The sequence below is a fragment of the Rhea americana genome, unplaced genomic scaffold (assembly GCF_003343005.1).
Source record: "Rhea americana isolate MKP2758 unplaced genomic scaffold, rheAme1 scaffold_14, whole genome shotgun sequence".
Classification (NCBI taxonomy): Eukaryota; Metazoa; Chordata; class Aves; order Rheiformes; family Rheidae; genus Rhea; species Rhea americana.
The window spans coordinates 3,519,452-3,547,322 of record NW_028185483.1 but is presented as its reverse complement, the minus strand read 5'-3'; the positions used below and the strand labels follow the sequence as shown (position 1 = coordinate 3,547,322).

The following is a 27,871-nucleotide window of genomic DNA, read 5'->3' as shown; positions in this document are numbered from 1 at the left end:
GGCGGGAGCTCTGTGGGGAGCGGTGGGGCATCCCGCCGCGGAGTACCGCGCCCGACGGCGCGGGGCCTCGGCGGAGCGAGCCCCTCTCGGGCGCAGCCGCGCGAGCTCCGCAGCGTCCGTGTGGCACGGGCCTCGCCGAAGCGGCCTGCGCGCAGCGCCGGCGTGCGGCGGAGCGCGGGGTGGTCTCGGCGGGGGGACGCCGCTTCGTGGCCCTCAGAAGGGCGTCAAAAAGTGCAAACATCAGCTGGTAAGAGCGCTCTGGGAGCCCGCGCTGGCAGTAAGCGTGTGGGGTTTGTATTCCCTTCAGTGCGAGGGGTGCAAACTTGCCCGGCTTTCGGAGAACTCTGCCAGGTACTGAGAGTCTCCCAGCAGCTGGCGTTGAAGAAGAAAGTCCTTGTACAGAACACGTCCTCACGCTCCTGTGTGGCTCGGGTTGGCACGGAGTTGCGCTTCTCACACTTCTTAGCGACCCAGCAACGTATGTTTTATACTAAAAAAAAAATACGTGAAGCCACAGCCCTGCCTACTGAAGCTGATTACCAGCGCTGCTGGGAAATCAAAATGTTAGTCTAAGTCCACTTCCTGCGCAGTGATAAGAATGCATTTTGCCTTGGCATGCAAAGGATTACTTGTTTTCAAGTGCTAGCTGAATTTAATATAGAAGAGGCAGTAGAGGTAATTGAATTTGGCAGGAGGGAGATTTAGTAAGTAGTTTCTGCTTGTGGTTTGTGTGTGAAAATACAGACTAAACACAGTTATCTTCAATGCCTCCCTCTTCTTTTTTTCCCCCCGCTGAAGACTAACATGCTAATTCTTATGTGAGCTATCAGTCATTGGAAGCAGGAATAAAAGCTGATCACTTTATTCTAAAAGCTTGAATAAGGTAAAGACCTCCCTTATATTGTTTATTGTAACTGAACTCGAAAAAATTTTTTGAAGCACTTTGATTTGGGCTGCTAAACTTGGGCTTCTGTTCCTCAGAAATATATATATATTTTTTTTCCACCATGAGGTTGGGTGGCTGTTACAGCGGTCCTTCAAAGATGTGCTTTTAAGTGGTGACTCTTGGACTTGAGGAAAACATAAGCACTAGGATTATGCCATCAGCTTCTTAGTCTTATCTTACACAACTGTTTTCTCTGTATTTTTTTCCCAAACTTACAGCCTGCAGAGGTCTTGAATGTCAGATGTCGTCAGCTTAATGTCAGTAGGGGCTGAGGGTAGAAGGCAAACATGCTTGTCAAATTATGCAATTGGATATCAAGCTATTAAATATACTTAAACTACTTGGCATCGTATACTCTGCAGTATGTGCACTGGAAAATGGATATTAAGAGAAGCATTACAGTCTGAATTTTGTGACTCTGTAGAGCGTAAGCAGCAGCACTTGACTCTTTAGAGCTTGATTTTTGCAGCTTCGTAGGGTTTCTTAGTGTTTAAAAAAAGTAATTTCCTGCCTTTTAAATAGATAAATGGTTTCCTCCAGCGGTAGGTGTCCCTATGTAAATAAATCTTGATGCTTTTGAAGCAGCAGCACATGCAGTTCCTTGTTGAGGCATGTGAGTAGTTACACCTAGCTGGCAGCAGGCAGTGACACTGGATACCTTAGGCATTAGCCATACGTTGTTTGCCTTTGACAGAAAGGTGTTCCCAGTCTGCTTCTTCCCTTGCTGTGGAAGTGACTTTCTATAGCGCATGGGTAATGAGTGTTGGATGAGCCTGAGCCTCTTCCTCTTCTTCCCCTTGTGTGTGGGTGTTCTGGTACATTAGTACGGTGCAGGATGAAGCTGTTTTTTGGGGGGTGATAGCATGGGCTGAATCTTAGCATGTTTGTGATCACTTTGTTTTGACATGCTTCCCAGGGGAGAGGAGAAGAAATAGGAATTCCTAAGAGTTGGAATCTCAGTTAAATCTGAACACATTTGAATGTTTTAGAAACAGATGTTTGGGAGTGTTCTTTTTTGGTTTTCTTCCCCCCTCCCCCCGGGCTTGCAAAGGTGAATGCCCATGTTGAAACTTAAAGGTCTTTAGGGTAATGCTAAAGGCTAGCAGCCTGCACGCTTAGGTTGCTTTGACAAGAGCTGAGGATACAACTGCATCTTTTCCTAGTCAAATGTGGTGTTGAGTACAGAACTGCATAAGGAGAGCAGAAGCAATTCTCCAACTTTCGGTGTATGCAAGTTTCAAAAAATCTTCCAGCTGAATCTTGAGGCTGATCTCTGTTGCCTCTCTTAGGATGGGAGGTGCACAGATCTTTAAATGTTCAGAAATGATTGCATTGTATTAATTCTAATTTGAGGTACCTCCTACAGTACATCAAAGCCTACTCACTCATGTATCTTTCACCTACAGTTTAACATGTTATCAAACTTTTTGGTCTCCTGTTGCCCTTAAAAATGGGATGTAGGTGTTAATACTGCCTAACTGATTGTGCTTTGCCTGCTGCTAGCAGCACAGAGCTCAGGATGTGAAACAGTTGCTGCACACAATGCCTTTGAGTAGTATACCAACAGATCAGGGCTTAAGTATTTTTGATTAAACCTTAATAAAAGTAATGGTGGCAAGTATTTCATCATAACTAGTCAGAGGAATGTATTTACAAGTTAAGCAGTGGGGAAAATGTTACTGGTACATAAATATCCTCCAGGAATGTTGTGGATTACCCTCTTGTTGAAGTCATTACAGTTCTTTCTTTTGTAAATAATCTTTCCTAGAGCAAGAAGTGATTGATCTATTCTTTTGATGGTACAAGATAGATAGTAGATTTCCAAATACCAACAGAATCTTTGCTCTTTGAAGATCTGGAGGCAAGAAAGTAGTTCATCTTCCCAAACTATTTTTTTTCAGCACACAACTCTTGCTATCTCTTAAAGCTTTGTCAGAACTTATCTAGCTAGGAAGGTTAACTGTGGCCTTACAGGCATCTTGTGTGACCCTGGTTCCAAGAAAATGTTTGGAATTGCTCGCAGTATGTTCCTCTCAATCTAGGTAGGTAGCTAGCTAGCTCAGGTAGCTAGCTGTGAGTTAGATCTGGCTGTTTGAGAATGACTGATGTTTTCCTCAAATCTGAGATAGTTCAGTGTGGGCTGCACAGATCTGTGCTGCAGTCAGATCTCTGGACTTAGCATTAATACCCTTGTTCTCTGCGGACAAGTATCTAAGGCAAGGTGATTTTTTTTTTCCAGCTGCAGTTGGGGATGCTGTGGGATAATAAGCTAATATAAAAGATCCTGAATGTGAGCTAATGGAATATTTACCATGGGCTAGGGCTCTTTAGAGTCCCTTGCATACTTGAATACTAATGCTCTGTGACTTCTGGGAGCTGCTATTACATTGGAACTGCCTCTTAAGCAAGCTGCAGTATTAGTTTTTTCAGTTGTGGAGCTTAAGTATTATTCAAAATGAATGCTGTAGTGAGCAGAAATTCAACAAAAAGCATCAGTTTCAAGCTGAGTCCTTGAATTTGCCTTGCAGTGTGGTTAAACCAGATTTCTAATGCTGTTTTGGGAACATAGTCAGTGTCAGCCTAGATATTTCTGGTTTATTTTGACTGCCAGGAAAGTGTAGTCTTCTGTTCCTGTTAGGAAAACAATTGTTAATCACTAATTTCAGATAGGGATGCAGTTGGTAGTTGTTTGAAGGTGTTAGGAAGTTGCACCTCTCAGGAGCTGGTGCAGCTCTGCATAGGACTTGTGTATCTGTTTGGACTGTAATAACAAGTCTGGGTTTGCATACCATCTTTATCGCTTCTTTCTCTCTGATCTGGGCATTTGGCTCTTAGAAGGAAATGTGGCAAGCTACAAATACTGGTGGAATGCTGAAGAGCTGCCTGCCTCTATTCTCCCAGCTTTTTTTCCTCCAGCAGACTATTTTGTGTTACTTGCTCTGTAAATGAAATGCCAGTTGAGAAACAATGAAAATCCTCAGGAATTCATAAAGCCACAGTCCATATTGTTTTTTAAAAAAATCTTTAAATTACTCTTCTATGAATGTATGTGCTTTCTAGGCAAAATCAACTTCTGTTTCTATAATCAGTGTTTGGGAAGCTTGGAGTTTCTTTTATCTTGTTTTACTTCTTCCTGACATCTTCATCTGAGTCATCTTTAAATTTAAAATTTTGTCTGAGTGGTCATTAATGGGTTTTGGCATTTTAGATCCTTACCGAGACTGTTGAACAAACCTGCCTTTCTAGGTCCTTAACAGGAATGCTTAAGGAAGGGTGAGTGGTAGCCCACTCTCCTGGGTATTGAGTGCAGACCTATTCATTAAATAAACTAGAGTAGGATTAGAGAAGAGCACTGAAGACTGTAGCATTAATATGGTAGTTCTCATAGTAAAACAGTTTCGTGACAGAAGGAGATTACAGAAATAGTATTATTTGGAGGAGTTCTCTAGCCCTTCAGATTAGAACTGGTATCTGATAAACTTTTCCTAACAAAAGGAAATGTAACACAAGAGATCTTTAGGAGAGAGGTTCAGGGAGAAGTACAATCTTGGCACATGCTAAGCAATCTTACCAAATTTTGCAGAGTTGCAGCTTTATGTAATTAGATACAAAGCTGTCTGGCAGCTAGTCTCTGCAAGCATGAGACTATTTAAATCTAAATCTTATTTAAACCAAAATAAGAAGCTTTCAGGAACTAATTTTGTTGACTCTTGTAGCTATTCACTTAGGCTCTCAACTTCAGTAAGGGTCTGGGGATTTGATGATCTCTGTATGAACTATACACCCAGGGAATTATTTGCTTGAACAGTAGTCTTATGCTTCCTGGTATCAATTCCTAGTTTAGCAAAATCCACCAGAACACTGAATAGAAAGTTCTCAAATTGCAATAGTAACTGCTTTTAGTCTGTTAAGAGCAAAAATAATTGCATTTTGATTAGAAGTCCAAGGACTGAATTAGTGGCTGAAATCTGCCACCTGAAACACTTTAACAGTGTGAATGTGATGAAGCTGCTTGGGGAGGGGAGGGGGCAGGCAGAGTAAAAAGCTATAAAATTTACAGACACTGACCTGTACTACTACTGGCATTTGTGAGGTTGACTTGGAAACATTGTTATGTTTCCTTGTCTCCTGTTACTAAGAAATGACAACTGCTCTCTGAAGCATTTAGCTTTTTGACCATGAGGCAGGGTGTGGATTATGATAAGGAGAGAGAAATAGCTCTCCTTTAAGAGATGGTCTTAATACAAAGTTAACTAATGGGCTAGAGTAACGTGCACTTGCTGCTAAACTGATGTGGCTCAGGTAAAAAGCTGAAAATCTAATTGTTTTGGGGCAGTGTGTACTCAGCTCCACTCAGAGTTAACCTTTCGAAAAAGTAGTATGTTAAGGGCAGATACTGTCTGATTTGTTATTTTTGAGTGGTCTTCTAAAGACAGACCCTTAAATGAATTACAAAGGTAGTATTCTGGTTTTATATCTTTAACCAGTCTTTAAAAGTTTTAGTCCTCGTGCAAGATATTTTTCTCCTTCTGTGTTCTTTGTTTGCTCTTGCTAGCTATTCTATATGGTATTTAGCAAATCTACCCTCAATAGATTACCTTTATAAAAATTTCTAAATTCTAGGCTTTATTTTTTTAGTCTAAAATAGAACATCTCAATGAAGACTCTTAAGTGTCTCAGTACAGGTATTTACAGATCATTCAAGCTTCCGCTTGGGAATGAGGAAGTCGGACTTTTGAATTATAAATTGGAACAAGGAACACAAACAATGGTTTGGAGAAAAAGTTTAAAATAGACTTAAAATAACTGTAATCCTGTCCCCCTGAGTGCTTTCAACTTCTTGATATAGGTTCCTTTCAAATGTGTTTACTGTAGGAATGTTTTAGTATATGATAACCTGCTTCCTTACTGATTCTTTCCTATCCCTTCTCCTAAAGTCTAACAGTCATGGGGATGGTATAATACCACATATTCTAAAGATAGATTTTTTTTCCCTTCCTTCAGAAGCGAGATTCTGGAATATTACAAACTAAAAGCAGTGTTATGAAGAGTTTTAGCAAGTTGTGTATGTTGTCTTGTCAAGTTCTTTTGATTCCCATTTGACCACGTAATCAGTCCTGTTTGTACTTTGCGCTGTTCCCCATGCCTACATAACAGTGCTGCTAACACTGCTTGCCCTTTGGATTTCTACATGAGATAGTAGAGGAATGGCTGAGAGGAAATAATATCAAACTAGATTTGATGCTCTCTGCAGATTCTTGCATGTATTTCTTGAGATCGAGGTGTCAGTCAAGTGCAGGAGTAATGTACTGGTCTAGAGGATGAAGTGCTCCTGTTGTTTATATTTGGTATCTGGCTTGCTGAAATAGGAGTTGGTAAGAGAAGCTGCAAACATCCAGAGTTTCAAACTTCCATACTACAGTGGTTTGAGGTGCCTTTTCTTAAGTAGTATATTGTAAAAATCATATCATGTTTTTAAAAATATGCATAGATGTATTAATACAAAACAAGCTACAGCTTGCTCTGCCAAAGCTAAGTTCCTGCAACTTGAATTTGACTTAAGTCAGCCAGTGCTAAGGAGAAGGTTCAAGAGGTGCAACATGTAGCAGTTTCTGAGGTGAGGTGACATAGTACTTCTGTCCCATATGTACTGAAACTCAGTGCGTGAATAGTTTTGGAGGAAGGTCTTTGTCATCCAAGAGTGACTATTCTTAGTATTATTTTTTCCTGTTGGAGTAGTAAAAAGCTAGGAAGATTAGAGCTGATATGTACCCACATGTTTGACTGTCTTCTCCCTAATCTTCCCACAACACAGAACAATACGAGTATGGCTGAAGAGAGACAGTGGGCAATACTGGCCCAGCATCTATCACACTATGTCATGTAAGTAAAATGCTGGAGATGGTAAGTAGTGGCTTAGCATAGCTACATAAATCATGCAGCATGATTGTATTCTGTGTATGAGAATGCATCCTTCCTCTTTCCTAAAGCACTGGATTCACTTGGTGATTTTGAATTTGGGAGCTTTGTAATGTCTGTAGCTCAAACTTTACTTTGAAACTAGTCTGACAGTTGATGAGATCTAAGACAACATTCTGTCAGAAGTTAGATCTTTCACTAATTAAATCACTATATTGATCAATTGCTGTGACTGTCTCTAATACTGGTTTAATAACCTATCTAATGAATAGATGAAACTACAAGTTCCGACATGAAAATGTCCTCTGCATCCCAAGGTATGTATCTGTGTTTTGAAGTGTGAAGCAGTTAGATTATTAAGAAAGCACTTCTGAGTAGTAGCTCCAGTGCTGAAGGATCCTTTTGTCTTTAAAACATCACTTCTTAGCCTAAGCCTTTTGCTGTAATCTCTTTAGTGCACAGTTGTTGCCTAGAAACATACCATAAATAAATAAATAAATAAAAGGAATATAATGATGAAACATCATCCAAAGGATGGAGTCCCCAAAATGACAATTTCTGAAGAAACTTGTATGCAAAGGTTAAATGAAGACCAAAGAATTGGACTAGATGTTCTTTCTTCAGCTGCAGATAGAATAAGCTAGATTGGAAATATTAGCTATAATTTTCTTCATTCCTACCCCTCCCCCTCAATATTTAGTCTAAATAACAACAGTTGCACTGCTTACCAAGTCTTTAAATAGACGATTCAGATTGTGCTCTCACAACCTTTTATAAAATAAGCTTGCCTTTAGTAGCTGCAAGGGACTTATTTGTCCTTATGGAGTACGATGATTGCAGTAATCTAGATTGTCCTATCTGATTTTTAAATCTCTGAAAACACTTCTAAGGCCACATGTTTCTGAGGGTATTGGAGAAGAGGTGTTAGATCAGAACACCATATCCATGAGACTCTTGTAACTTGCAAATTTAAAGAAGACTGACTTTAGTGAAAGATTTGATTGTGAAATCCTCCTTAGGACATTTTCTTGTAATTTTCCTCTCATTTAGCTGTATTTTAGCTCTCCCCTTCAAAAATGGAAGTAGGTCTTTAGAGATTTTTCTGCTGAAATAGATTGCATTTAATTATGAGTCTTATTAAAGATGTAGATGTTGAGACCTGATCCTGTATGTTAGAAAGTGGTTACATATTTCTGTGTAGTAATTCTTTGCCCTCAAATGCAAGGAAGGGAGTATTTTTCCTGTATACAACTCAGGACTCCATTTGAGATAATTTTAGTAAGCTCAAGTTTTTAAATGTGAGCACATTCTGTTGTTGCTAGCTAAGCTTCCAGCCCTTATAAAATTCCTCCTGTTGAGTTACGGCAGGAAATCAGGTCTGTACGAGGTTCATAGTGGTATAGCTGCTTTACTGTAGTGCTGTGTATTTAATTAACCTAGCAGATGGAAAATCAATTGACTTAGCAAGGAACACTATTTGTACGGATTAACTTTCATCAAACTTCTTAATGCTAGTATGCTAGTACTTGTACTTCAATAATTTTAATGTGCTGGCTTTTTTGACAGCTCCGTGTTCAGCAATGGCTTACCATCACGAGAGCAGACGAATATTTGTAGGTCAGGATAACGGAGCTATCATGGTAAGTTGCTGTGACTTTTCTTAAAGATACAGATTGTCCATGAACATCAAATGTTACTGACTATTTGATAACTTGTTTTCTTACCTTCTGTTTGGAATGGAGCTGCTAGTAAATGGGTGAATTCTCTGGCAGTACACTTAGGATCTTTATCAGAGTGCAAAGACACAAAGGTGCTTCTGGCTAGATGAGAGCCAGCTAGCCTTGAGAAAACATTGAGACACCAGTGTAGCAGTGGATCCAAACTATGCTTTGTCAGGGAATTATTTTGATGAGTATATTAAACTGGGCAGAGTGCCGTGGTACTGTAATGATGGGGGTTATGAACTGGAGCTAGTTTGCATCTGGCCAGAAGAGTACGGATCTGCCTGTGTTTAGCAATGTGGATGTCTCTGGATTTCCTTGCTGTGGACCTCTTCTTGTGATGTGGATATTTCAGCCTTCTAGCTCTAAATTTACAAGAGTTAGAGTTGTTTTCCAAACACTGCCGCTGCCCCTTCACCTTGCATGAATAGAAGAAATGTATGCACTTCTTTCCTTTCTGGGAAGTCTTCCTTCTGTCCTATTATCATCTTGCTCTAATTTCTTTCCCTCTTCTGGAGGGAGGATGCATATGGCAGAATAAAAAGTGTGCCTGTGTTCTTCCCACTCTTCTCTTGGGAAAGGAGGCAAATCCTTTGACTCTCAGATGTTTTAGTGGTTTCCTTTCCCTATGAAAATAAGGCCAAAGTACTAACTGTCCTAGAAAGAGCAGGAGTACTAAATGAATGTTAGTAGCAGTGATACTTTATTACCTGAAATTGTAAACTGAGATTTTTAAAATTTCTGTAAACCTAATGGATCTATAAAGAACACTCTCATCTAAAGCTATCTTGTTCTTTATGAAGTCTCAGAGCCTTTAAATCAAAAATACTGTAAGATAGTTTTGTTCTTACTGAGGACAAGTGGAGTCTTACCTCTTTCTATATCCTCCCTTCAATGAACCTGGTTCTGAGAGTATGCTGCTTCTTGAAAACAGCAGTTCAGTATAAATGTGAACATTAACTTGCAGTTGACTTGTCAGTTTGCTACGCTTCAGCCTTGAGAAAGGATTAGATTTTAGTAAGATACCTTGCTATGCAAGTTCTAGTTTGTGAGATCACTGCTTTTTCTTAATCAATGTCTTGCCTGTTTTATTGTGTTATCTCTTCTAACTGTCCCACTGCTTTGGCTGCAGGAGTTTCATGTTTCAGAGGACTTTAATAAGATGAACTTTGTGAAGACCTATCCAGGTAAACTGTTACCAGTATCTACACTAACATTCGTGTCAAGGGGAGGCTTCTAAAATGCTCAGAAAATTGGTACTTGACCAGATGAGCCAAGGCCAAATAAGTTCTTCCAGTTGTCAGTTAGTTAGGGATAATTGCAATAAGAAATGTTTTGTTATTGAGTAATGTTCAGTTGGTTGAGTCTCAACATTGCAGTCACCATTGCTTAAATGTATTGTGAGCCTGCAACTGTCATGAGCCAGAACTGGTGAGAGTTCATATCTTGCTCTTTAAGTGAAGTAGCTATATTGTATAAATGTTCTAAAGGGTGTTTTGATATTTGCAAATTCTATCCTTATTTTCTATAAGCACTGGGAATAGGCTATTACTAGCTAAATGTAAGATCCCTTGCTTCCTTTATTGTCTAGAAGAGCAGTAGGAATGAAAAAGATTTTCAGGTATGTAAGAATAGGAGTTGTTCTAATATTTATGGAGATGTTATTTTCAGTATTTGTCTGCATGTCCTTTGAGAGAAATACAAAATCCAATTATGGGTTGCAATTGGAACGCTAACATGAATGGCCTTTGGGAGATTTTCTGTTAAAAACTACAGATATGTAGCAAAGCAAAGTGTAGTTGTCTTGCAACTCCCTGATACTGATAGAAGCAGATGTCTTTGCTTACAAGGAAAAGACTGTGTTTTTAAACAAGACAACCCCCTTTATCCTAAGGTGGATGACTTATCAAGATCAAGTCATCTAGTCTTGGTTGACTAGAGAGAAGTGCTCTAAGAAAAGTATTTGCATCTTGGGGGAGCGTGTTGCTGGGGCAGGGAAGGTCTTTCTAATGTTTCTGTAACTTCTTGCTTAGTGGCAGCATTCTAAACAAAGCTGAGGTCTTGGTGAGATGTATTTGCTTTCATGGGGAGCAAACTAAATGCCCTGTACTAGATTACTTTCAGGTACTTAAAAGACTGAATCTGGCCATAACTTCCATGAGGGGGAAAAAGGCGCTTAGAGAAAGCAATTAATTTTAGATGTGTTACACTGCTCTCCAGAAGTCCTGGCTTAATGTAAAGAAGCTAACAGTTTACTTTCTTTTTAACCAGAGCTTTTCAGGTACCTGAGATAAATTCATCTTCTGTCTATATGTGGGGAAGAAAGGCATAAATCAGCTGACTGACATGTTTGATTTGTTAAACTATTCTGTTCATTTAAACAGAGCAATGTTAACCTTTTAATGCAGCCTTGGAGCGGGTATAATGTGATGATGGAAAACTTTCTGCAGCATTTTTTTGGTATCACTCACTCTGTCTCTGAGTTATTGTTCGTAATGATGCTTCAATTTTAGGAAAAAACTAGCATGAATCTCTTCTTCCCACAGCTCATCAGAATCGAGTGTCTGCTATTATTTTCTGCTTGATGTCGGAGTGGGTTATCAGTACAGGTCATGACAAATGTATCAGCTGGATGTGCACCAGAAGTGGGAGTATGCTGGGGAGACATTACTTCACTTCTTGGGCTTCATGTCTGCAGTATCCTTTGGGAATGATTGCTAGCCAGTGCTCTGTTCCCCTGAGCTTACTTGAGCTTTTTGTATGAAAGGATGGGACAGAAATTTAACTGCAAAGCCTTACTGTGATCAGACATTTTATACTTTTGCTTCTATTTGCTCTTGTTAGATAGTAAAAGGATGTTGTGAATTTCTGAGTTACGAAAGTCTTAATGTACGATAGTTCCTAATTTTGAGATGTCTGTCTGTAGCATGTTGTAAAAGCCCCTAGTAAATGTATCTTTATAGGCGGACCTATATAATTTCTTGGTAAGTCACTTCTCGTTTAACAAATGGTAGTAAGCATTTGCCTCCTCCTAGAGGAGAAACTGGAACATGCCATATTTCAATAAATCCTGTGCTCCCTGTGATATAACTTGTGATGCCATATCATTCCTTTACACAACTTCATGTTTGCAGGAATAATCTTAAGGATTACACGTTCAGTGCAATTACACAAGCTTTTGAGCACCTAATTTATAACTAGGCTCCTTCTAAATCAGCCTGACTAGAAGGTAATTTGGATATCCTTGAATTTTTCTTGAGGGAAAAGTCCACTACAGCTGACTTTTCATGGCTATGCGAGTAGTCAGTGCTGAGAATCTTCTCAAGGCATTAAAAGCATTTTCTGCTTTAAACCAGTGAATTTATTGGGTTTATATGGCTCTGCAAGTAGATGGAGCCAGCACGATTGAGCTGTACAAAGTCTCCCTTGGTTGCCTGGCTTTGTTTCCATGTGCAAAAAGTTAAAACGAAGCTGTCCACACTAGTCTGTTCCCATTAGACTTTATTCGCTGTGTGGTGAAGCACAATGAGAGGACCCTTCCTTGATTTAGAACTGAGCATTCAGTGTGTGAAGCACTACCACTGAAAAACAGCCTGCATCTTGAGAACAGTTTGTCTGTTGAATTTGATGACACCTCCTGCTATCTGCAGTTCACTTGAGCTCAGGACTGGTAGTGTTCTGGAAGCAAAAGCAGTCTCATCACTTCAGCCACCATATGTATATGTTTTGGATGTTACCTTTGCACAGCTCACTGCATGGGATTGTCATATGTGCTAATAGTAATTATACACCACTAATTTGGAGATCATGAAAGTGCTTCAGATTCCTTTGTTCTTCTCTCATTGCTCATGTTAATTTTTTCTATTTTTAAGCTACAAGATGTGTTGGAACTTTACGCATTACCAGTTTAAGTTTGTGTGCAGTTTGCTTTTCTGCAAATTGCTATTAATTGCAGCATTTGAAGTTTTTAAAAGCTGCAGTTGGCTGTTCAGTTGAAGTACTTCAGGGCATTCTTTATCCTAAGACTTACAGGCTCAGTAGCTGAAGCTGCAGTTCATACATCAGAACTTCGGAGCATTAAATTATTTCAAAGGAGAAGAGAACTATTTTTATCACTTGTTAATGGTGGTTGTTTGGGCTTGTAGTACTGTAGGCTTGGAGGTACTGGCTGGTGTATGAGAATTAATGTCAGTAACATTCATTGTAGAAGCAGCATAATTCAAAAGCTGAAAGAGGCAAACTGCATCTCTCAAATAAGTATCTATTTAGCAACACTATATGACTCTTAAGGGCTAAGAAACTGTTAGGAAAGGAACTACTTGGCTGCCTGTAGCACGTTCAGCATTCTGAGATCCCCCAGCTGTGCAGGCCCTACCTTATTGATGGGAGAGCTGAGATGCTTGTGCTGCTGTCCTGTTACTCATCTGCTGCTATCTTTGTTCTAGAACTTTGTTTCCTTGTGTCCTGCTGAATGTTTCACACCTAGTTCACTTTGGCTGATGGTAGCACAGAACTGGGTTAATGTTAGTGTGTGTTATGAGATAGGTTCACTGCACAATCTGGTGCCTCTGAGCTTCAGTGCTTGAATGCTGTGGGTTTTCTAGCTAACACTCGCTACTGCGAATACTATGGAAGAGATAATTATGAAAATTGGCAAGAGAATATGATCCTTTCAGTAAAGATAAAAATAACTTGCACTGAAGACCATGGTGTTTGGAAATATGTTCTAATTGATCATTCTATTGACTTGTACCTGGAAAAAGTAATATTTTGGTATGTGCACTAGATGCTTGGTCTCCCTATTGTGAGACTTCTTAGAACCTATTGGTTAACCTAGGTGTAAGCATCTGTAAAACATGGTAGCGTGCCTGTTCTTTATTAGATTAGCAGGGATAATGGTAGCATGAACTTCCAGGATGAAGAAAAGATCACATGTTCAGGAACTTAATGGATTTAAGTTTTTTTTTTTTTGTTGTTTTTTTTTTAAAATCTCAAAATTCTGAAGGCTTAAGAGACTTTAGAATGTCATCAGATCACAAAACCTCTTCACTTGCAGTGGTAAGCTTTTTGATATGCAAACTTCTTAAAGTTTGTTTCTTTTGCATAGAAGAGACAATTTTGCTAGCTGCTACTTGCATTACTTGGCTCCAGGAGGACAGGTGAGTTAATGCCCAGCTCCTGGATTATGTCCTGTCAGGGGTGCTTGTGTGTGTGTTTTTGGTCTTGCTTTTTTTTCCCCTTTCCTCCTTAGTTCTTATATTCTGAACAGCAAAAGCCTTCTAAAGACGGCAAATCAACTAATTCAATCCCTCTTACTGTCCTTTGGTTTCTCAAGACAGGTTTTCTGATATTCTGTAATTGCTGCTTGACTACATATAACACTTTTTCCAACCATGACACTGTGTTAATAGATCCCATGTTAGGATGCAGTGTGGCTTTTTTGTCAGTGATGCATGGCAGAACCCTTTCTGAAATACTGTTCAGTCTTGGATAGTACTGTTCAGGACCAGCAACTTGAAAGCATGGGGAAGAGCAACAAGAATGAAATGGTCTTGCCTCTTCAGTAGCTAGAACAATGGGAGTGTGCTTATGCTGTAAAGTAAACTGGTTGTGGAGGAGCATCTTTGAATCTTAGTCATCCTGTTCTGGGGATATCAACTGGTATGCTTCTGTAAACTTAGTCTTCTAGCATGTTAGAAGCAGATACTAAGTAAGACTGGCACCTCGCGTCCAATGTAGGGCTCGTAATGAGAGCTCTGCCCTGTAACAAGTAGCGTGAGGAGTTTTGGCATCTCTTGTAGAAGATCATGAATGTGTTCTGTAAGTGTGTGCTATAAGTCCTAGATATACTTTCTTCCCTCAAATGAAAGTTTTGGAAGGCCACAGGAGAAGCTATAAGACACTCCATCCTCTAGTTTCTCACTTGTTTCCAATATTGTCTTGCTTGCACATAGAGGGAAAGGTGGAAAGAAAAGAGGAAGGAGAGAGATTCATCTACTATGGCATCCAAACACTTCAGAAGTAGTTACGTGAATATTTATGTAACATACTACGTTTTATTTCTAACTTGTTTTGGTTGTGTAGGTGGCAGCTGTGCTGTTTCAGTCCTTGAAATACTCTTAAGAGCAAATGAGGCTTTTTCTTGACTTCTCTTCAGATATGATTATGAAACTCAGCATGCATTTGTTGGTGACTATTCTGGACAGATCACACTTCTGAAGCTAGAGCAGAGCACATGCTCAGTTATCACGACACTCAAAGGGCATGAAGGTAAAGTAACTCTTTCTCTTAATCCTACATAACCTAGATTCTAGTAACTTTCTGTGAATTGTGATGGTTTGTTCAATTAAAAATCCGCCTGTTAAGGATAGATAGTTGGATGAACAACTGGTGTGGCAAAAGCTGTTTAAAGTTTTGTGCATTAACTATCCCTTTCTTGCCATAGGGTCCCTTCTTTTAGTCCCATTCTTGTAGATAAGAAATAAAGGTTAAAATGTTTGTTCAATTAAACTAGAATTATCCACTAGATGGCCACCTCTTAAAGACTTTGGAGTCTACTCCTTAGCGCAGAAAAGAAAGGACAGGAATGTGTTACTTCTTTTGAAGGCCTTGTAGCACTAGAGTACTACCCAAAACAGCTGGAGCAAGCTCCCATCTAGATCTAAAAAGCCACTTAATTCCTCCTAATGAGAAAGACTTTTCTACTCTGATTGGTTTATTATGAAACTAACTCAGTTTCCTTTGTTTAGCTGAAACTGAGCTATGTGCAAGAAATGTAGAGCCTTTTAGAATGAAAGCTGGCAAGTCAGACAACTGTGTTTCATTCTGTGTGGTGTAGCTGAAGCCCTTGCGTCAAATGAGGGACCAGATAGCCTGTAATCTCATACAGAGCTGCTGTCTGCAGTGAGTAAGGCAAGAATGCGAATTGCAGAAGAATGTTACTTATTTCTCCCAGTGTATTTTTAAGATGTAATGCCTTTTCCCTATGTGGTAACTTTTAAATCAGCTGACCAACTTGCTGTTGAGTTGGGCTGAATTACTGGGTCATGAGTCTGGCTACTGGAAAAGGCTTCTTTGTGTAGTCACCACAAGTACAGAGCAGACTTTGTTATAGCGGGGTAGACTTCTGCTTTACAGATGACTGTAATATGACAAAGCTGGCTTTGAATGGGGGAAGGCAAGTTGAGATCTTCAAATGGTAAATGCCTTTTCCTTTTTCAAGCAGAACTTCAGGTTGTGTCAGTTGAGTGCAAAATAATTCTCTTGGCTCTAGAAATTCCTTTACCTGTACAGGCTTTCACGACAGTCTATTCAAATGTAGCTCCTTGATAGATACCACTGTTAAGTCTGAAATTAGTATGTCTGAATGTGGCACTGCCTAGTATGTATTCTATTTATTGAATTGAGGTGGGCTTCCAAGCACTGACTTCAGTGGTGCTATTTTTATGGTGGACAACTCTGGCTAATTATTCCTAAAGGGGATTGTGATCTTCAAAACCAGAATTGATCTAGTATAAGAGCTGGTTAAACTAGTGGGGGCAAAACTAGTTTTTTTCTTCAGTTGGCATAAGAGTAGCTCTAACACTGTTTTTAAAGAAAAAATGAATCTTTTTTTCCCTCCAAAGTATTTGCATAATATCCTCAAGGCCTGGCAATGATAAATTTAAATGGCAGCTAGTTCTTCAAGTTTGGCTATGTTCCTGACTTGAAATGTCTGACTATCTTATTTCCACTCTGGCTCTTGCTTTACTGTGACTTCATAAGCCAGCAGTATTTACTTTGTAGTTTAAATGACTTCAGAGCTTGTTCTTCAAGAGGCAGCTTCCAGCATTCTCAGTATTTAGCAGCTTGCTCTATATAATGTTATGAGATAATATTTGTTTCGCTCCTTATAGCTTGTGTGTGTGTGTGTTTGGGGGGGGGAGGGGCGGTCATCGTTCCTCACCAGTGAAACACCTATTTCCAAATTGGGTCTGTCTGAAAACAGTATAATCCTAAAGGAGGCAAGACAAATCTCTTACTCCAGAGACTTAGAAGGACTGATTTGGGCTGTAATTACCACTTATCTTGCTTTCAGATTAACTAGGCACTTGACAGCTGAACAATGGAAGGATGCTTTATTCACTTCCAGACTAAGTTCTATTTTAAATGTTCCTATAACTTCAAAACTAAAGGCTACATGAATGACTAAAGTAGTTCGTCAGTCTACTGACTTGCATTACCGTGCATCTTGGGGTTTAGCATTAGGCTGCTACTGTGTCAGATGACAGGATTCTTTCTGCGTCTGAATGATGGTGTCCTTCGCCAAGCTGGACCCTATGAATTCTGTAGCTTTGTAAGTTAGTATGTACTGGCCAGATTTGCTGGAGGACTTCTACAGTGGTAAAACTGTCCCAAATTGAAGTTACTTATTCCAAAGACTTTAAGGTTCTAAGTAGTTGTGTAAGTCTGCAAATACGTCATACTTTCCTACAGCTGCAAGCCAAGAGCGTTATTGTATTGTAGATACTAGTCCCTATTCAGTAATTTCTTAACATTTTGTGTTCCCAAGACCTTGTAACAGCCTACCAACTATGCAAATACAGTGGAGAGAAAATTGATAACCCGGAAACCCCAAGTTTCTGGATTGTGCATTGCTTTTAACTTTTAGTGACATTTTGTTCTGTTGTCATATTCTTTACTTCTCTAGCAGGACATCTGGCTGTTCCCTGCAGTCCATTGCCTTAAGGCTTTCAATATCTGGTACTGTCGTGAGGGAGTGGCTCGTTAACGTGAGCCACTTTAGTGGCTCTGAAGGGCATGATTGTATTAGAGTAACTCAGATCTAACTGCAGAATGTTCTCTCCTAGGAAGTATTACTTCCCTGTGGTGGGATCCAGTTCAACGACTGCTATTCTCCGGTGCTTCTGATCACAGCATTATCATGTGGGATATTGGTGGAAGGAAGGGGCGAACCCTGCTGCTCCAGGGCCATCAGTACGTATAGCGTCTTACCTATTCTACATGTTTTCTGATGAACACATGAAGTCCCAAGAAGACTAAATAGCACGACAAGCTATCTGAATATCTGAATAATTAAATGGATAGTACTTCTTGCAGACCTCTGAAGACTGACCCTTTTGAAAGAGGTGGGGGAGGGGAGAGAACCAATATCAGAAAAACCTCGCTGATAAGGCTTTTTAGTTATGCTAGGTACTTCAACAAGGCTAGGGAGACTATTAGATAAAAAACAGTGCTCAGAAAGAGGTGGGTAAAAATCCTGAATCATTCTACTTGGACTTTGTTATGTAGAAGTTGAGTGCTTTTAGACTGTACATCCTTCACTGATGCTTGTGAGGGTGGGATTAGAAAGTTAATGTGTAAGCATGTTTGTATACATATGTAGAATAAGCTGCAATATGTTTCTGTCTTCTGTTGCCTATCTGTGAGATGATAAACTAATTCGCTAAATTACAGGGGCTGATCTCTAGACTTCAGAAAAATGTATCACATCTCCACTGTTCTATAGATTACTGTGTAGCTAACTGTCTGCATTTAGTCAACACTTTATTTTTAGACACACAGCACTACCTAATTGTCATCTTCAAATCCAGGGTCTTAATTCAGTCTGACAAGTGGTTTACGACTCAAACTATTCTACTTGGAAATGCAGTGTTAGTACAGGTCTTATGTATTTAAAGATGTATTTGTATAGTGCATTCTCCTCTTGTCTAATTCCCTAGATGCCTCCATCCACCTTTGATCAAGACTGATACCTTAGAGCTAGAACTCTTTTTAAATCTTGAATTTAGTTTTATGGCTAAAGAACTAATGTTAGTATTGGTTACAATAAAGTAACTGAAGTCAGTGACTGGAGGACTTTAAACTGCTGTTACTGCTGCATCATGTGTCCCGGTGAAGACTTAACACTGTTAGTTTCTCTTCAAACATCACACTTAGCCTCAAACTTCATACTGAATGGGAAAGTAAGTTGATCTCAAAAGTGGAATGGCTTTTTTAATTGAACTTGGAGGTTGCAAAGCAGTTTAATAGTGTTGAGATCCTTTGTTTAGTTTCTTAAGATAGACTTTATTTGCAATGACTCTTTAATAACCTGTCTCTTTCTTATTGATGAATACCTGCTTTGCTTGTCAGCAACAGACTTGGTTATTGTGATTTGTTAGCAAAAGTGGAAGCTCCATCTGCTTCCTAGCTGAATCTTTACACTTCCAGTTGTCTCTGTTTTGATAACTGATTCTTCTTGTTAACACGTGTATTTGCAGCCACACTCTGAGTCAGGTGATGCTCAAATCACTGTCAGTTGTTTACTGCCAGCAAATGTTAACATGTTGCTGTACCTCCAGTATTCTGGTCAAGCCTGTAAGAATGCTGCTCCAGTCAACATCCTGGTGCTAGAGTAATGCCAGCATCTGTTCACTGATCTTCATTGCTGCACTTAGTAGATGTGGTAACACTTAGTAGCTGAGCTATTTGGGAGTCAGCTTTGGCTTCCCAGGTAGCTTTAGAAGGATAAAACAGAGTTTATTTGGAAACTGAATTTTGTTTAAATGATAAAAGAGTGTCTGCTCTGTTTGCAGTGACAAGGTGCAGGCTATCTGTTATATCCAGCTGACACGGCAGCTGGTATCTTGTTCAGCTGATGGGGGAATTGCTGTTTGGAACATGGATATCAGCCGAGAAGAGGTAGGATCGTGTCTCAGGCCAAAGTTTTTTCATCTTTGTAAGCTGACACAGCTTTGCATCGTGTTTGGTCTGTTCTGCAGACTCTTCCTTGCATTGTCTGCGCATTTAGAGCTGAATGATGGTATTAAAATGTGCTATATTCTAATGGCAGTCCATGCCACGTTGTAACCCTTTTAGTGGATTGGTTTCCATATCTGATCTCATTCAGGTGCAGGACAGACTCAGGGCTTCTTAGCTCAATGAGACAAGGTGTTCAGTCTGGAATGGCTACAGCCTTTGCTACTGGAACACTCTAAAGTAAACAAGCCTTTGCAAAAAAGAAACGAGCACACTGTGCTTCAGCAGTCTTGAAGTAAGTTCTTAACTCATGTCAAAGCATGTAAAGAAGGGAGATGATTGGCCCATAACACAAATGAGGCAACCAGATGTGGCCATTTTTATCTTTTGAACTGCACACAGTTAAGGGAGCTCCTAAAATAATAAGCAGTTCTAATAGAATTAAAATGTGATGTCTCAGCACCTATTGGAAGAACATAATTTCTTTGTTTTTGGACTGGGCTCAATTAAGTGTTTGTAGAGTGCTGAACATAGTTCTGGAATTCTAGCTACTGAGTCATGTTATGGGAGTATTCATGCACTTGTTTAGAAAAGTGTCATCTAGTCCTATGTGAATAAAAAGCGTTAACTCCGCTGAGAGCTGTACTGATGTTGGGCAGTTCCAAATATGTGTTGTGTGTCTTGCGGTAGGTTTTACATCTTATTCTCAAGCATTAAATGGGAAGTAAAGAATAAGAAAATGTCCCTCCCTCTTCCATTAGAGGAAGTCAGCAACTACAAAGTGGAATTGGTGACTTATTAAAAAATGCTATTAAGTGAAAAGTGCTATTCTGAGTAGCTAGGCGAAATGGCACATCAGTTGGAGAGGCGGCCTACTTTCTCTCCTTCTTCCCCACTCCCTGAACTGGACTTGTTACTGCCCATTACAATATTTTTTTCACTAGCATGACAGAAGGAAGAAGATGCAATCAAGGTTCAAAGATTAAAAATGGAACATCTGACCATTAATGAATTTAATTGTGAGATAGCGATATGATTGACCTGTACCATTGTTTTATTGCTATCGACAATAGGTATAAGTGAATTGAAGTCTTCCCTTGGTGTTCCAGGATTCATCCTGTCAAGTTTCAGGGAGACTTCATCAGATGATTTAAGTTGTGTATAATAAATATATTCTAACTCAAATCTATGTACTAAACTTTTCATACCTCTTGTTCTATCCCCTAAAAGGCTACTCAGTTATAGTGTCTGAGGATGTTGAAATATGTGAAATCTCTAAGTTACTTTCATTTAGCATACTCCATTTACCAACAGGAAGAATAAGCAGGTGGGAGAGGGGATGCTAAATGAAGATGTGGGCCGCATGGAGGATGGGAGTTCTTTGTTTCAAATTGCATCTGCAATCCTGGAGAAACAAAAAAAAATTTACTTCTGGAAATGATCTCTTGACAAAACCAAGAGCTTAGAGGAGGTGACTGCTTCTAACATTTTGGCTTGGATTACTCTAGCCCTTAGACAATCACAACAGCAGTCTTCAAACACCTCCAGCAAGTTTAATAAACTCAGATATCTGAATTAGTTTTCTTATTAAGACAATAGCATTACATACTACTCTTTCTTTAAAAAAAAAAAAAAAAAAAGTGTAGGAGGTGTGTAGGTCTTGGTAACAAATAACTGTAGTTATGAGGTGGCATGTGCTTCCTCATTCACTTTTTCATTTCTTTGTAACAAACTTACCACTTACTGTATACCTGGCAATCTGACTATTGTTGCAATGCCCAGAGCTGAGGCAGGGCACCTTTCTGGGTAAAGCTTCACTGTAAGTTCTTAAACTTCCCTGGTTAGCTTATGAGGAAAAATCATTCTGATTATTTGCATCTGCTGCTCTTTCCTAGGCACCTCAGTGGCTAGAAAGTGATTCCTGTCAGAAGTGTGAACAACCTTTCTTCTGGAATATAAAGCAAATGTGGGATACAAAGACTTTAGGGTTGAGACAGGTGAGATTGTTTGTCTGAGTACTTAGCCATTCTTCAGCACACAGGCAAAAAGCAAACAGAAAACAACTAAAGCTGTTCATCTTTCAAATTACTATCAGTAATTTCTGCTGTTTTGAAGTAAGGCTTTTTTGAGAGGTCACAGCTTCTAGGCAGTGATAAGAAGCTTCCAAATGCTATGGAAAGTGTTACATCAAACTTCCATGTGGCAAAGCAGGCTGTGCTCAAAGCTCTCTGTCAGGTTTCTCTGAATATTTCTGTGTGCTGGAGCTGTGGACAGCTAATTTTTGTGTTATATAGAGTGACAGACAAAGCCCCATAATTAAACAAGCAAATTGCCATCCTAATGTGCTGTAAAGAGAATTCAGTTCACTGAAGCAGTGATGACCCTGCTCTTACTGTACTACAATATGGAAGCTTTCCAAACAGGTTTCTCCTTGGAGGGACTGGGAGGGCACAAATGCTTGTGTCGTCCATTTCTGGCTTTTCTGGATTCTTATTTCCTTAGCTGCTTGCCCAACCATTATTTCGGCTGCTTGCCAAAGAAACTAGTACAAGGAGGAGGGGGGTGGATGGGCAGGGAAAGAGTGCTTTTTTTTAACAGGCTGCTAGTTTAACAAATTCAGTAAGACAAATGGCACAGTGTAGTGATTTTTTTTTCCTTCTGTGAAGCATCACTGCAGAAAATGTGGGCAAGCAGTGTGTGGCAAGTGCAGTACAAAACGATCAAGCTACCCTATCATGGGATTTGAGTTTCAGGTCCGTGTCTGCGATTCCTGCTTTGAGTCGATCAAGGATGAAGAGTGAGTATTAAGAGTGAGTCTCTGTCTTACAAAGCAATGCTGATGAGGTACAGAAACACTTGTTGGCTTTGCATCTGTGCTCAGTGCTACACAATCATGCCAAACTGACTCTGTACTAACAGGCCACACTTGCCCTGGGTGCCTTGTACACTGTGGTGCAGAGATCCCTAAACTGTCTCTGCAAGCTCATTTAGATCAGATGTGGTGTTTTCAGTCCAGTCCACTTTGTGTCTTCCCTATAGCCCCAGATCTGGAGTTTGAAACAAATTTAACTCAAGACTTTTTTTATAGGCTGTTGATCACACTTAGAATTGCAAGATGGATGGCTTACAATGCATCACAGCTGCCATGCTATATATGCATTCATTTATGTATGCTTATTGAAGACTACTACTTCAGGTGTGATCTTCACAGGCCAACATTGTTTTTCTATGCAAGCGATCTGTTAAACATTGTTTACTGACTCATTAAACTATTCTAGCTATGGAAGAACCCCTTTGATTATCTTGATATGAACAGTAATTCCTGTTCAGTGTTCTGTCATCTTCTTGGAAACCTGGAACACTAAAGAACTAAAGTCATCAAATAACCGTTTTTACTAGGAGAAAAAAAAAAAAGAGGGGGAAGCTGCTCTGCCCTTGTTTATCCCTTGTGGGAAGGGAAAAATATATCTGAGCTTGACTTTGTAACCAAGAGCACAGTTCTTTACTCAAGCACTGTTCCACTTCTGCTCTAGATTTATTAATAGTCAACTTGGGGAAGGCCAGGCAATGTCTCACCTGTATAACTGCGCAAGCAATGACTTAGCGTGAGTTGGTATCTTATTTCTGTCCCCTTTTAGATGCCAGTGCTGTTCTTAGAATTGATTTATTAGTAGTCAGGCAACTTTTTTGAGTTCATTTTGCACTGTTATAATGATGCCATGCTGCTTCATCTATTAGCTGGCTTTCATTTGAACTGTTTTTTTATAGTCGTACTTCCTTGGCAACCTTTCATGAGGGGAAACACAACATTTCACACATGTCCATGGACATCTCCAGAGGGTTAATGGTCACCTGTGGCAGTGACCGGATTGTTAAGGTATTTATATATCTCTTTGCTATGTTTATTGGAGATATTTGATAGGAAACTAAGAGTAATGTTTGTATATTCTTTTTGGCAGCTGTAGCTACCAAGCTAACTGTTGTGAGCAACAAGAATAATATTTGTTGCATACTGTTCTTGCAGCTGAACACAGAAGTGACCTATAACTCTACTACATAGCTTAGTCTAGCTGTCAGAGCTGGTTACTTTGGGTGTAAATGAAGCAGGTATCAGTGGCAGTATCTGCTAGTGGCCTTATATAATCACAGGTGACGTGCAGGTTTCTTTTAACATGAACACGCTGGCTTCTTGGAGCGTTGCTACTAAAAGCCCTGGTTATGGGGCAGTGACAAGGAAATTGGAATGATTTTTTTTCTTGAACAGACTTGCAGCGCACTGCTGCAGGACTCCCTTGAGCCTGAAGTTTGGCTATTGGTTTGCAAGACTGATAGAACTTTACTTTTTTTTTTTCCTGTGACGCTAATTTAAATAGGATTTGTTACCTTGTGTCCAGAGAGGTCATTGCTTATTTCTATCCCTGTTACAGCAATATTCTGAAACCTAAGTGGTATTTCTGTATAATTCTTCATAATATTTTCTTCCAGATTTGGGACATGACACCAGTAGTTGGTTGCAGCCTTGCAACTGGCTTCTCTTCACGCTGATCTCCCACTAGAGAGGTTTATGCACCTTGTGTACAGCAATATGCACCAAATGAATGAAATCCTTCTCAAGAATACTACCGCAGACACTGGTTGCTTGATTCTTCTCCTGCTGCTGTTTCAGGATGGACAGTCACCTTTGTAGAGGACAACTTTTCTGTTGGGCTCACCAGGAATCTCCTTGGTGCGGAAGTGCAGTTTCACAGCCTCTTGGACTAATGTAAAATGGCTTACCTGCAACATGACACCTTGAAGAAAGGACCTGTTACTTGGTTTATGTGTGGCATTAACAACCTGCTTTTTCTGCTGATATATCTTGTATAGATACCTTGTAGCTAAAGCGTTATCAGAGTAAAACAAGCTTAGTAAATTCAATCTGTGCAAATAGTAAAATAACTTATTCTCTCTTCCAAAAAGCAGTTCTGTAGAAATACTTTTGAGCAGTCACTGTCTAAACTGTCTCCAAAAGATACATTGGTTATTCCTATGGAAGGAGGAAATACTTTTAAAGTGGCAGGTAGCTTCTTTCAGATGAGATAGTAAGAGAACACTTGATCATGCAAGATTTCCTTTATTGGCTTTCTTGTAGTGTTTGTCTTCAATTATTAGTGAAATCATTTTGTGGGACATCTGTTCTGTTTAGGTAGCTGGCAAATCTTCAGACAATTTTAAGCTCTTGAGTAGAATTTTAGCACAGGTGACACTTCTGTAGGTCTTATTAAAACGTATAGCTCAGCTACTCTAGTTTAAAGACAGGCTATAAATGTGAGCCATATGCTTTGACAGCTCTATAATGCTGTTAGAATGGGAAGCTAAGCAAACCTGCCTTGTTAAGTGAAATGGCTAAGAAAAAATGGCCAGCTAAAGTTTAGAGATTTTTTTTTCCTGTGGAAAGGCTGATGATTCTTTAATGGTAAGGAACCTGCCTCTGCTGAAGTGCAGCATAATTTTAAATACTGCCTCGGTGTTGCTTAAAACTGATAAATACCGAGGCTTTCCAAAGCAATAATTACTGAGGTACAGAAAAGCTGCTTCCCGCCCCACCCTGCACTTAGATCAGTTAATCCTGAGATGTCCATATTGATCCATTCCCCTCTCAAAACTGAAAAGTACGAAGAAGAGCTAGGAGGCCTTTGTGACTGTGCAATTGGCACATACAAGAAATAGCTAGTCAGGTATTGTCAATAAATTGGTCTGTCAATTGTATGAATCTTATATTTGAACTGTAAGGAGAACTTTGAAACTTCTTGAAAGCAAAGACAATATGGCTTAGTTTAAGTTGAGAGAGTTGGGAGCTTTCTAGATTTTTCTGAAAGCAGATGCTTACTGTGGAGGACAAAAAATTTGAGCAGGTTACCTGGCACAGAGTGAGTGGTAGTGCATAACTATCAAAGGTAATGAGCTCTTTTTGGCAGAGAGCTAAAGGGTGAGACTGTCTTTATTACAGCAACAATGAAGCGGTGCTGTGACTTTTAGTGAACTCAAGTCCTAGTTCTGTAACTTGATGTTGATGATCTCTGTTGGACCATGCTGTAGCTAATACATAAAGATCAAGTGTAGTTAATACACCATGTTCCACTTCAATTTTAAACCAAAAGGCTGATAGTCTCCAACAAGGGCATTAGACTCCAGAATACATTAGTTACTGTTATCTTACATCTGGCTTTGTTTACATTTCTGTGGGCCTTTTCCTGAAGTATTGTTAAGAGTCTGTTAATTTGCTAGGCTTATTGGGCCAGTGGAAAAAATAAACAAATCCCTCTTTTGTGGGAATAACAAACTTATTTTTCCTTCAATTTGGGATTTAGCACTTGTCACATTGATTTGATTCATCTTGCTGCAAGCTATATGGCTTAGTTTTTTTTTTTTTTTTGTGAAGGCTTATTTCTAAGCTATTGAGAAGAAAAATCGGCCTGTGTTTGGAAGAAAAAATATATTACTGATCTGAAAGTCTTCACCTCTGTAATTTGGGAAGGAAACTGTGTTTAAAGGGGTAAATAAGTGTTGATAAACTTCCACCTTTGCTTTCTAACCTCTTCCTATCTAGCTTTGAAAGAGAACAGAAGCCTTCTCTTCCTTTGCAGTATGTGAGGCAGAACATGGTTATGTAGCTAGAGCTGTTCATGATCACAGCTCTTCACCTGTGCTGTGGTGAGGAGGTAGGGTCATTTGTTAGGCTGGAAGATTGGTGTACATGTGGTATGAATAACGCATTTTTTTTTTTTCAAACCAGGTGATTTGAAACTTACACCAATGATACTGAGGTGTAACTCTCTAGCAGCTAATACTCCTGAACTTAAGCTTTTTTAGTTCTGACTAGTCAACATGCTCCCTGCTCAGCTTGTAACTCCCTGCCCCTTTCCCTGTGAATACTTCCTCTGCTTCTTGACAGCCACTTATCTTACATTAAGGTTTGCCACTAGATGATATATTCTCTACTACATATTGGTAAACCTAATGAATCTATTTTCTATAATTAATATACTTATAGTGTCACTTTGGATATAACAAGGTAATTATAGCTGCCAAAAGTCATTAGTCACTTAAGTATACTGTGTTGAATGAGTAATGCTTACAAACCACTAAAGAGATGTTGTGTTGTTTAAAACAACTGTTTTGAAGGCACATACTCTGTCATGAAACTGAACGTACTTCAACTGTGTCAGGTCAGTGTGCAATTACTGAGGAAGCTTGATTTGAAGCATTACTAAACTCACTCGTATAACCTCTTTCATTGGGGCAGGGAAGGGGAGCAAAGGGTACTGATGTGTGCTAACTCTTTACTAGTTGTATTTCTGTACCCTGCATAGTTATGAGATGCTAGGTAAATCTGTCCCTTCCTCCCTCTTGTCTGAGGTTTTGTTTTTTTAATTTTGATTACATGTACAATAAAATATTTCTTGATATTCACTTAGTCTATTTGGATGACCCATCTTTTCTTTGTTACTGAACAAGCCCCATTCTATGCTCTGGCTCCTTATTTAGACAGTCCATGTCCAAATTTCAGGTTTCAGGGAGAGCTTGTCAGACCTGCTGCCTGGAGCTGAACGAGCCACGGCACTAGAGTTAAAGGCCCGTGATGAACCAGTGAGCTGAGACAAGCAATTGCTGTGTGTTCCTAATCTTGTTTACTGAACTGTTAATACCTGCAGATGGGGACGTGCAGCTGTACTCCCTATGCTTTGTCCCGCTTGCCAGCTCATTTAGACCCTTTCTCAGGTTATCTGGTTATTCTGAGTGCTGCGAAGGCTCCTGCAATATAGAGGATCAGAAGGTAAATTTGCTTCCCTGAGATCACATGTACCAGTCTGAGGTATTAGAGGAATGCCTAACTGGCCTTGGATGAGAGGGGCAGATTCCGCTACATGATATACACAGAGGACAAAAACTGCAGTCACAGGAGGAAGTTACGCCTGTCTCATAGCGAACTTTCATGTAGCGGAAAGCGAGAGGATGAGCAGGGAAGTATCCATACCCCTAACAATTGCTCACAGCATTCACACTCAAAGACAGTATAATATTGTAATGAATTATTATCAAGATCTATCTAGTTTTGATCAGTTTAAACTTCTCATCTTCCCAAAGCAATTACCCTGTTCTCTGGTTCCAGCAAAAAATTGGCTGAAATCAAGCTTTCACTGATTTGTAGCCGGAGAAGCTTGTTTAGAGGTCTTTGTAGACCATCTTGTAGCATATTTTAAATCTAATCTATGCTTCATATCTTCAGTTTGAGGATGTTTGAGAACTACAAATGATATTCTTACAGTGAAAATGCAAGACACCTGGGTTGGTTTTTCTAACCGATGATGCATAGCTGACCAATGCCAGGGTCCATCCTTACATTGCAAAACTTCGTCTAAGTTTCAGATAACTTGTGGCAGGTTTTAGCAATGAATGTTTTAGTGTGGTATTAAACTTAGTCAATGGACTGACTAGGAATAAGTTGGAATCAAGAAAGAAATCGATTTTTTTTTTCTAATATCAATTGAACTTTATATTACAT

At 39.5% G+C, this 27,871-nt stretch overlaps 1 protein-coding gene across 1 annotated transcript in view; it reads left to right on the top strand.

Annotated features, from left to right (window-relative positions):
* WDFY1 (WD repeat and FYVE domain containing 1) overlaps positions 1-26,778 on the top strand; it is a 27,231-nt gene extending 453 nt beyond the window's left edge. Inside the window, exons 2-12 of the mRNA XM_085298575.1 lie at positions 6,740-6,829; positions 8,432-8,505; positions 9,719-9,773; positions 11,133-11,283; positions 14,744-14,856; positions 17,436-17,562; positions 19,164-19,269; positions 21,222-21,323; positions 21,993-22,123; positions 23,095-23,203; positions 23,812-26,778. Of these exons, the coding sequence (XP_085154701.1) occupies positions 6,740-6,829; positions 8,432-8,505; positions 9,719-9,773; positions 11,133-11,283; positions 14,744-14,856; positions 17,436-17,562; positions 19,164-19,269; positions 21,222-21,323; positions 21,993-22,123; positions 23,095-23,203; positions 23,812-23,871 (1,118 nt within the window). The 3' untranslated portion in view covers positions 23,872-26,778. The remainder of the gene's footprint in view (positions 1-6,739; positions 6,830-8,431; positions 8,506-9,718; positions 9,774-11,132; positions 11,284-14,743; positions 14,857-17,435; positions 17,563-19,163; positions 19,270-21,221; positions 21,324-21,992; positions 22,124-23,094; positions 23,204-23,811) is intronic.
* Positions 26,779-27,871: the final 1,093 nt, after the last annotated feature.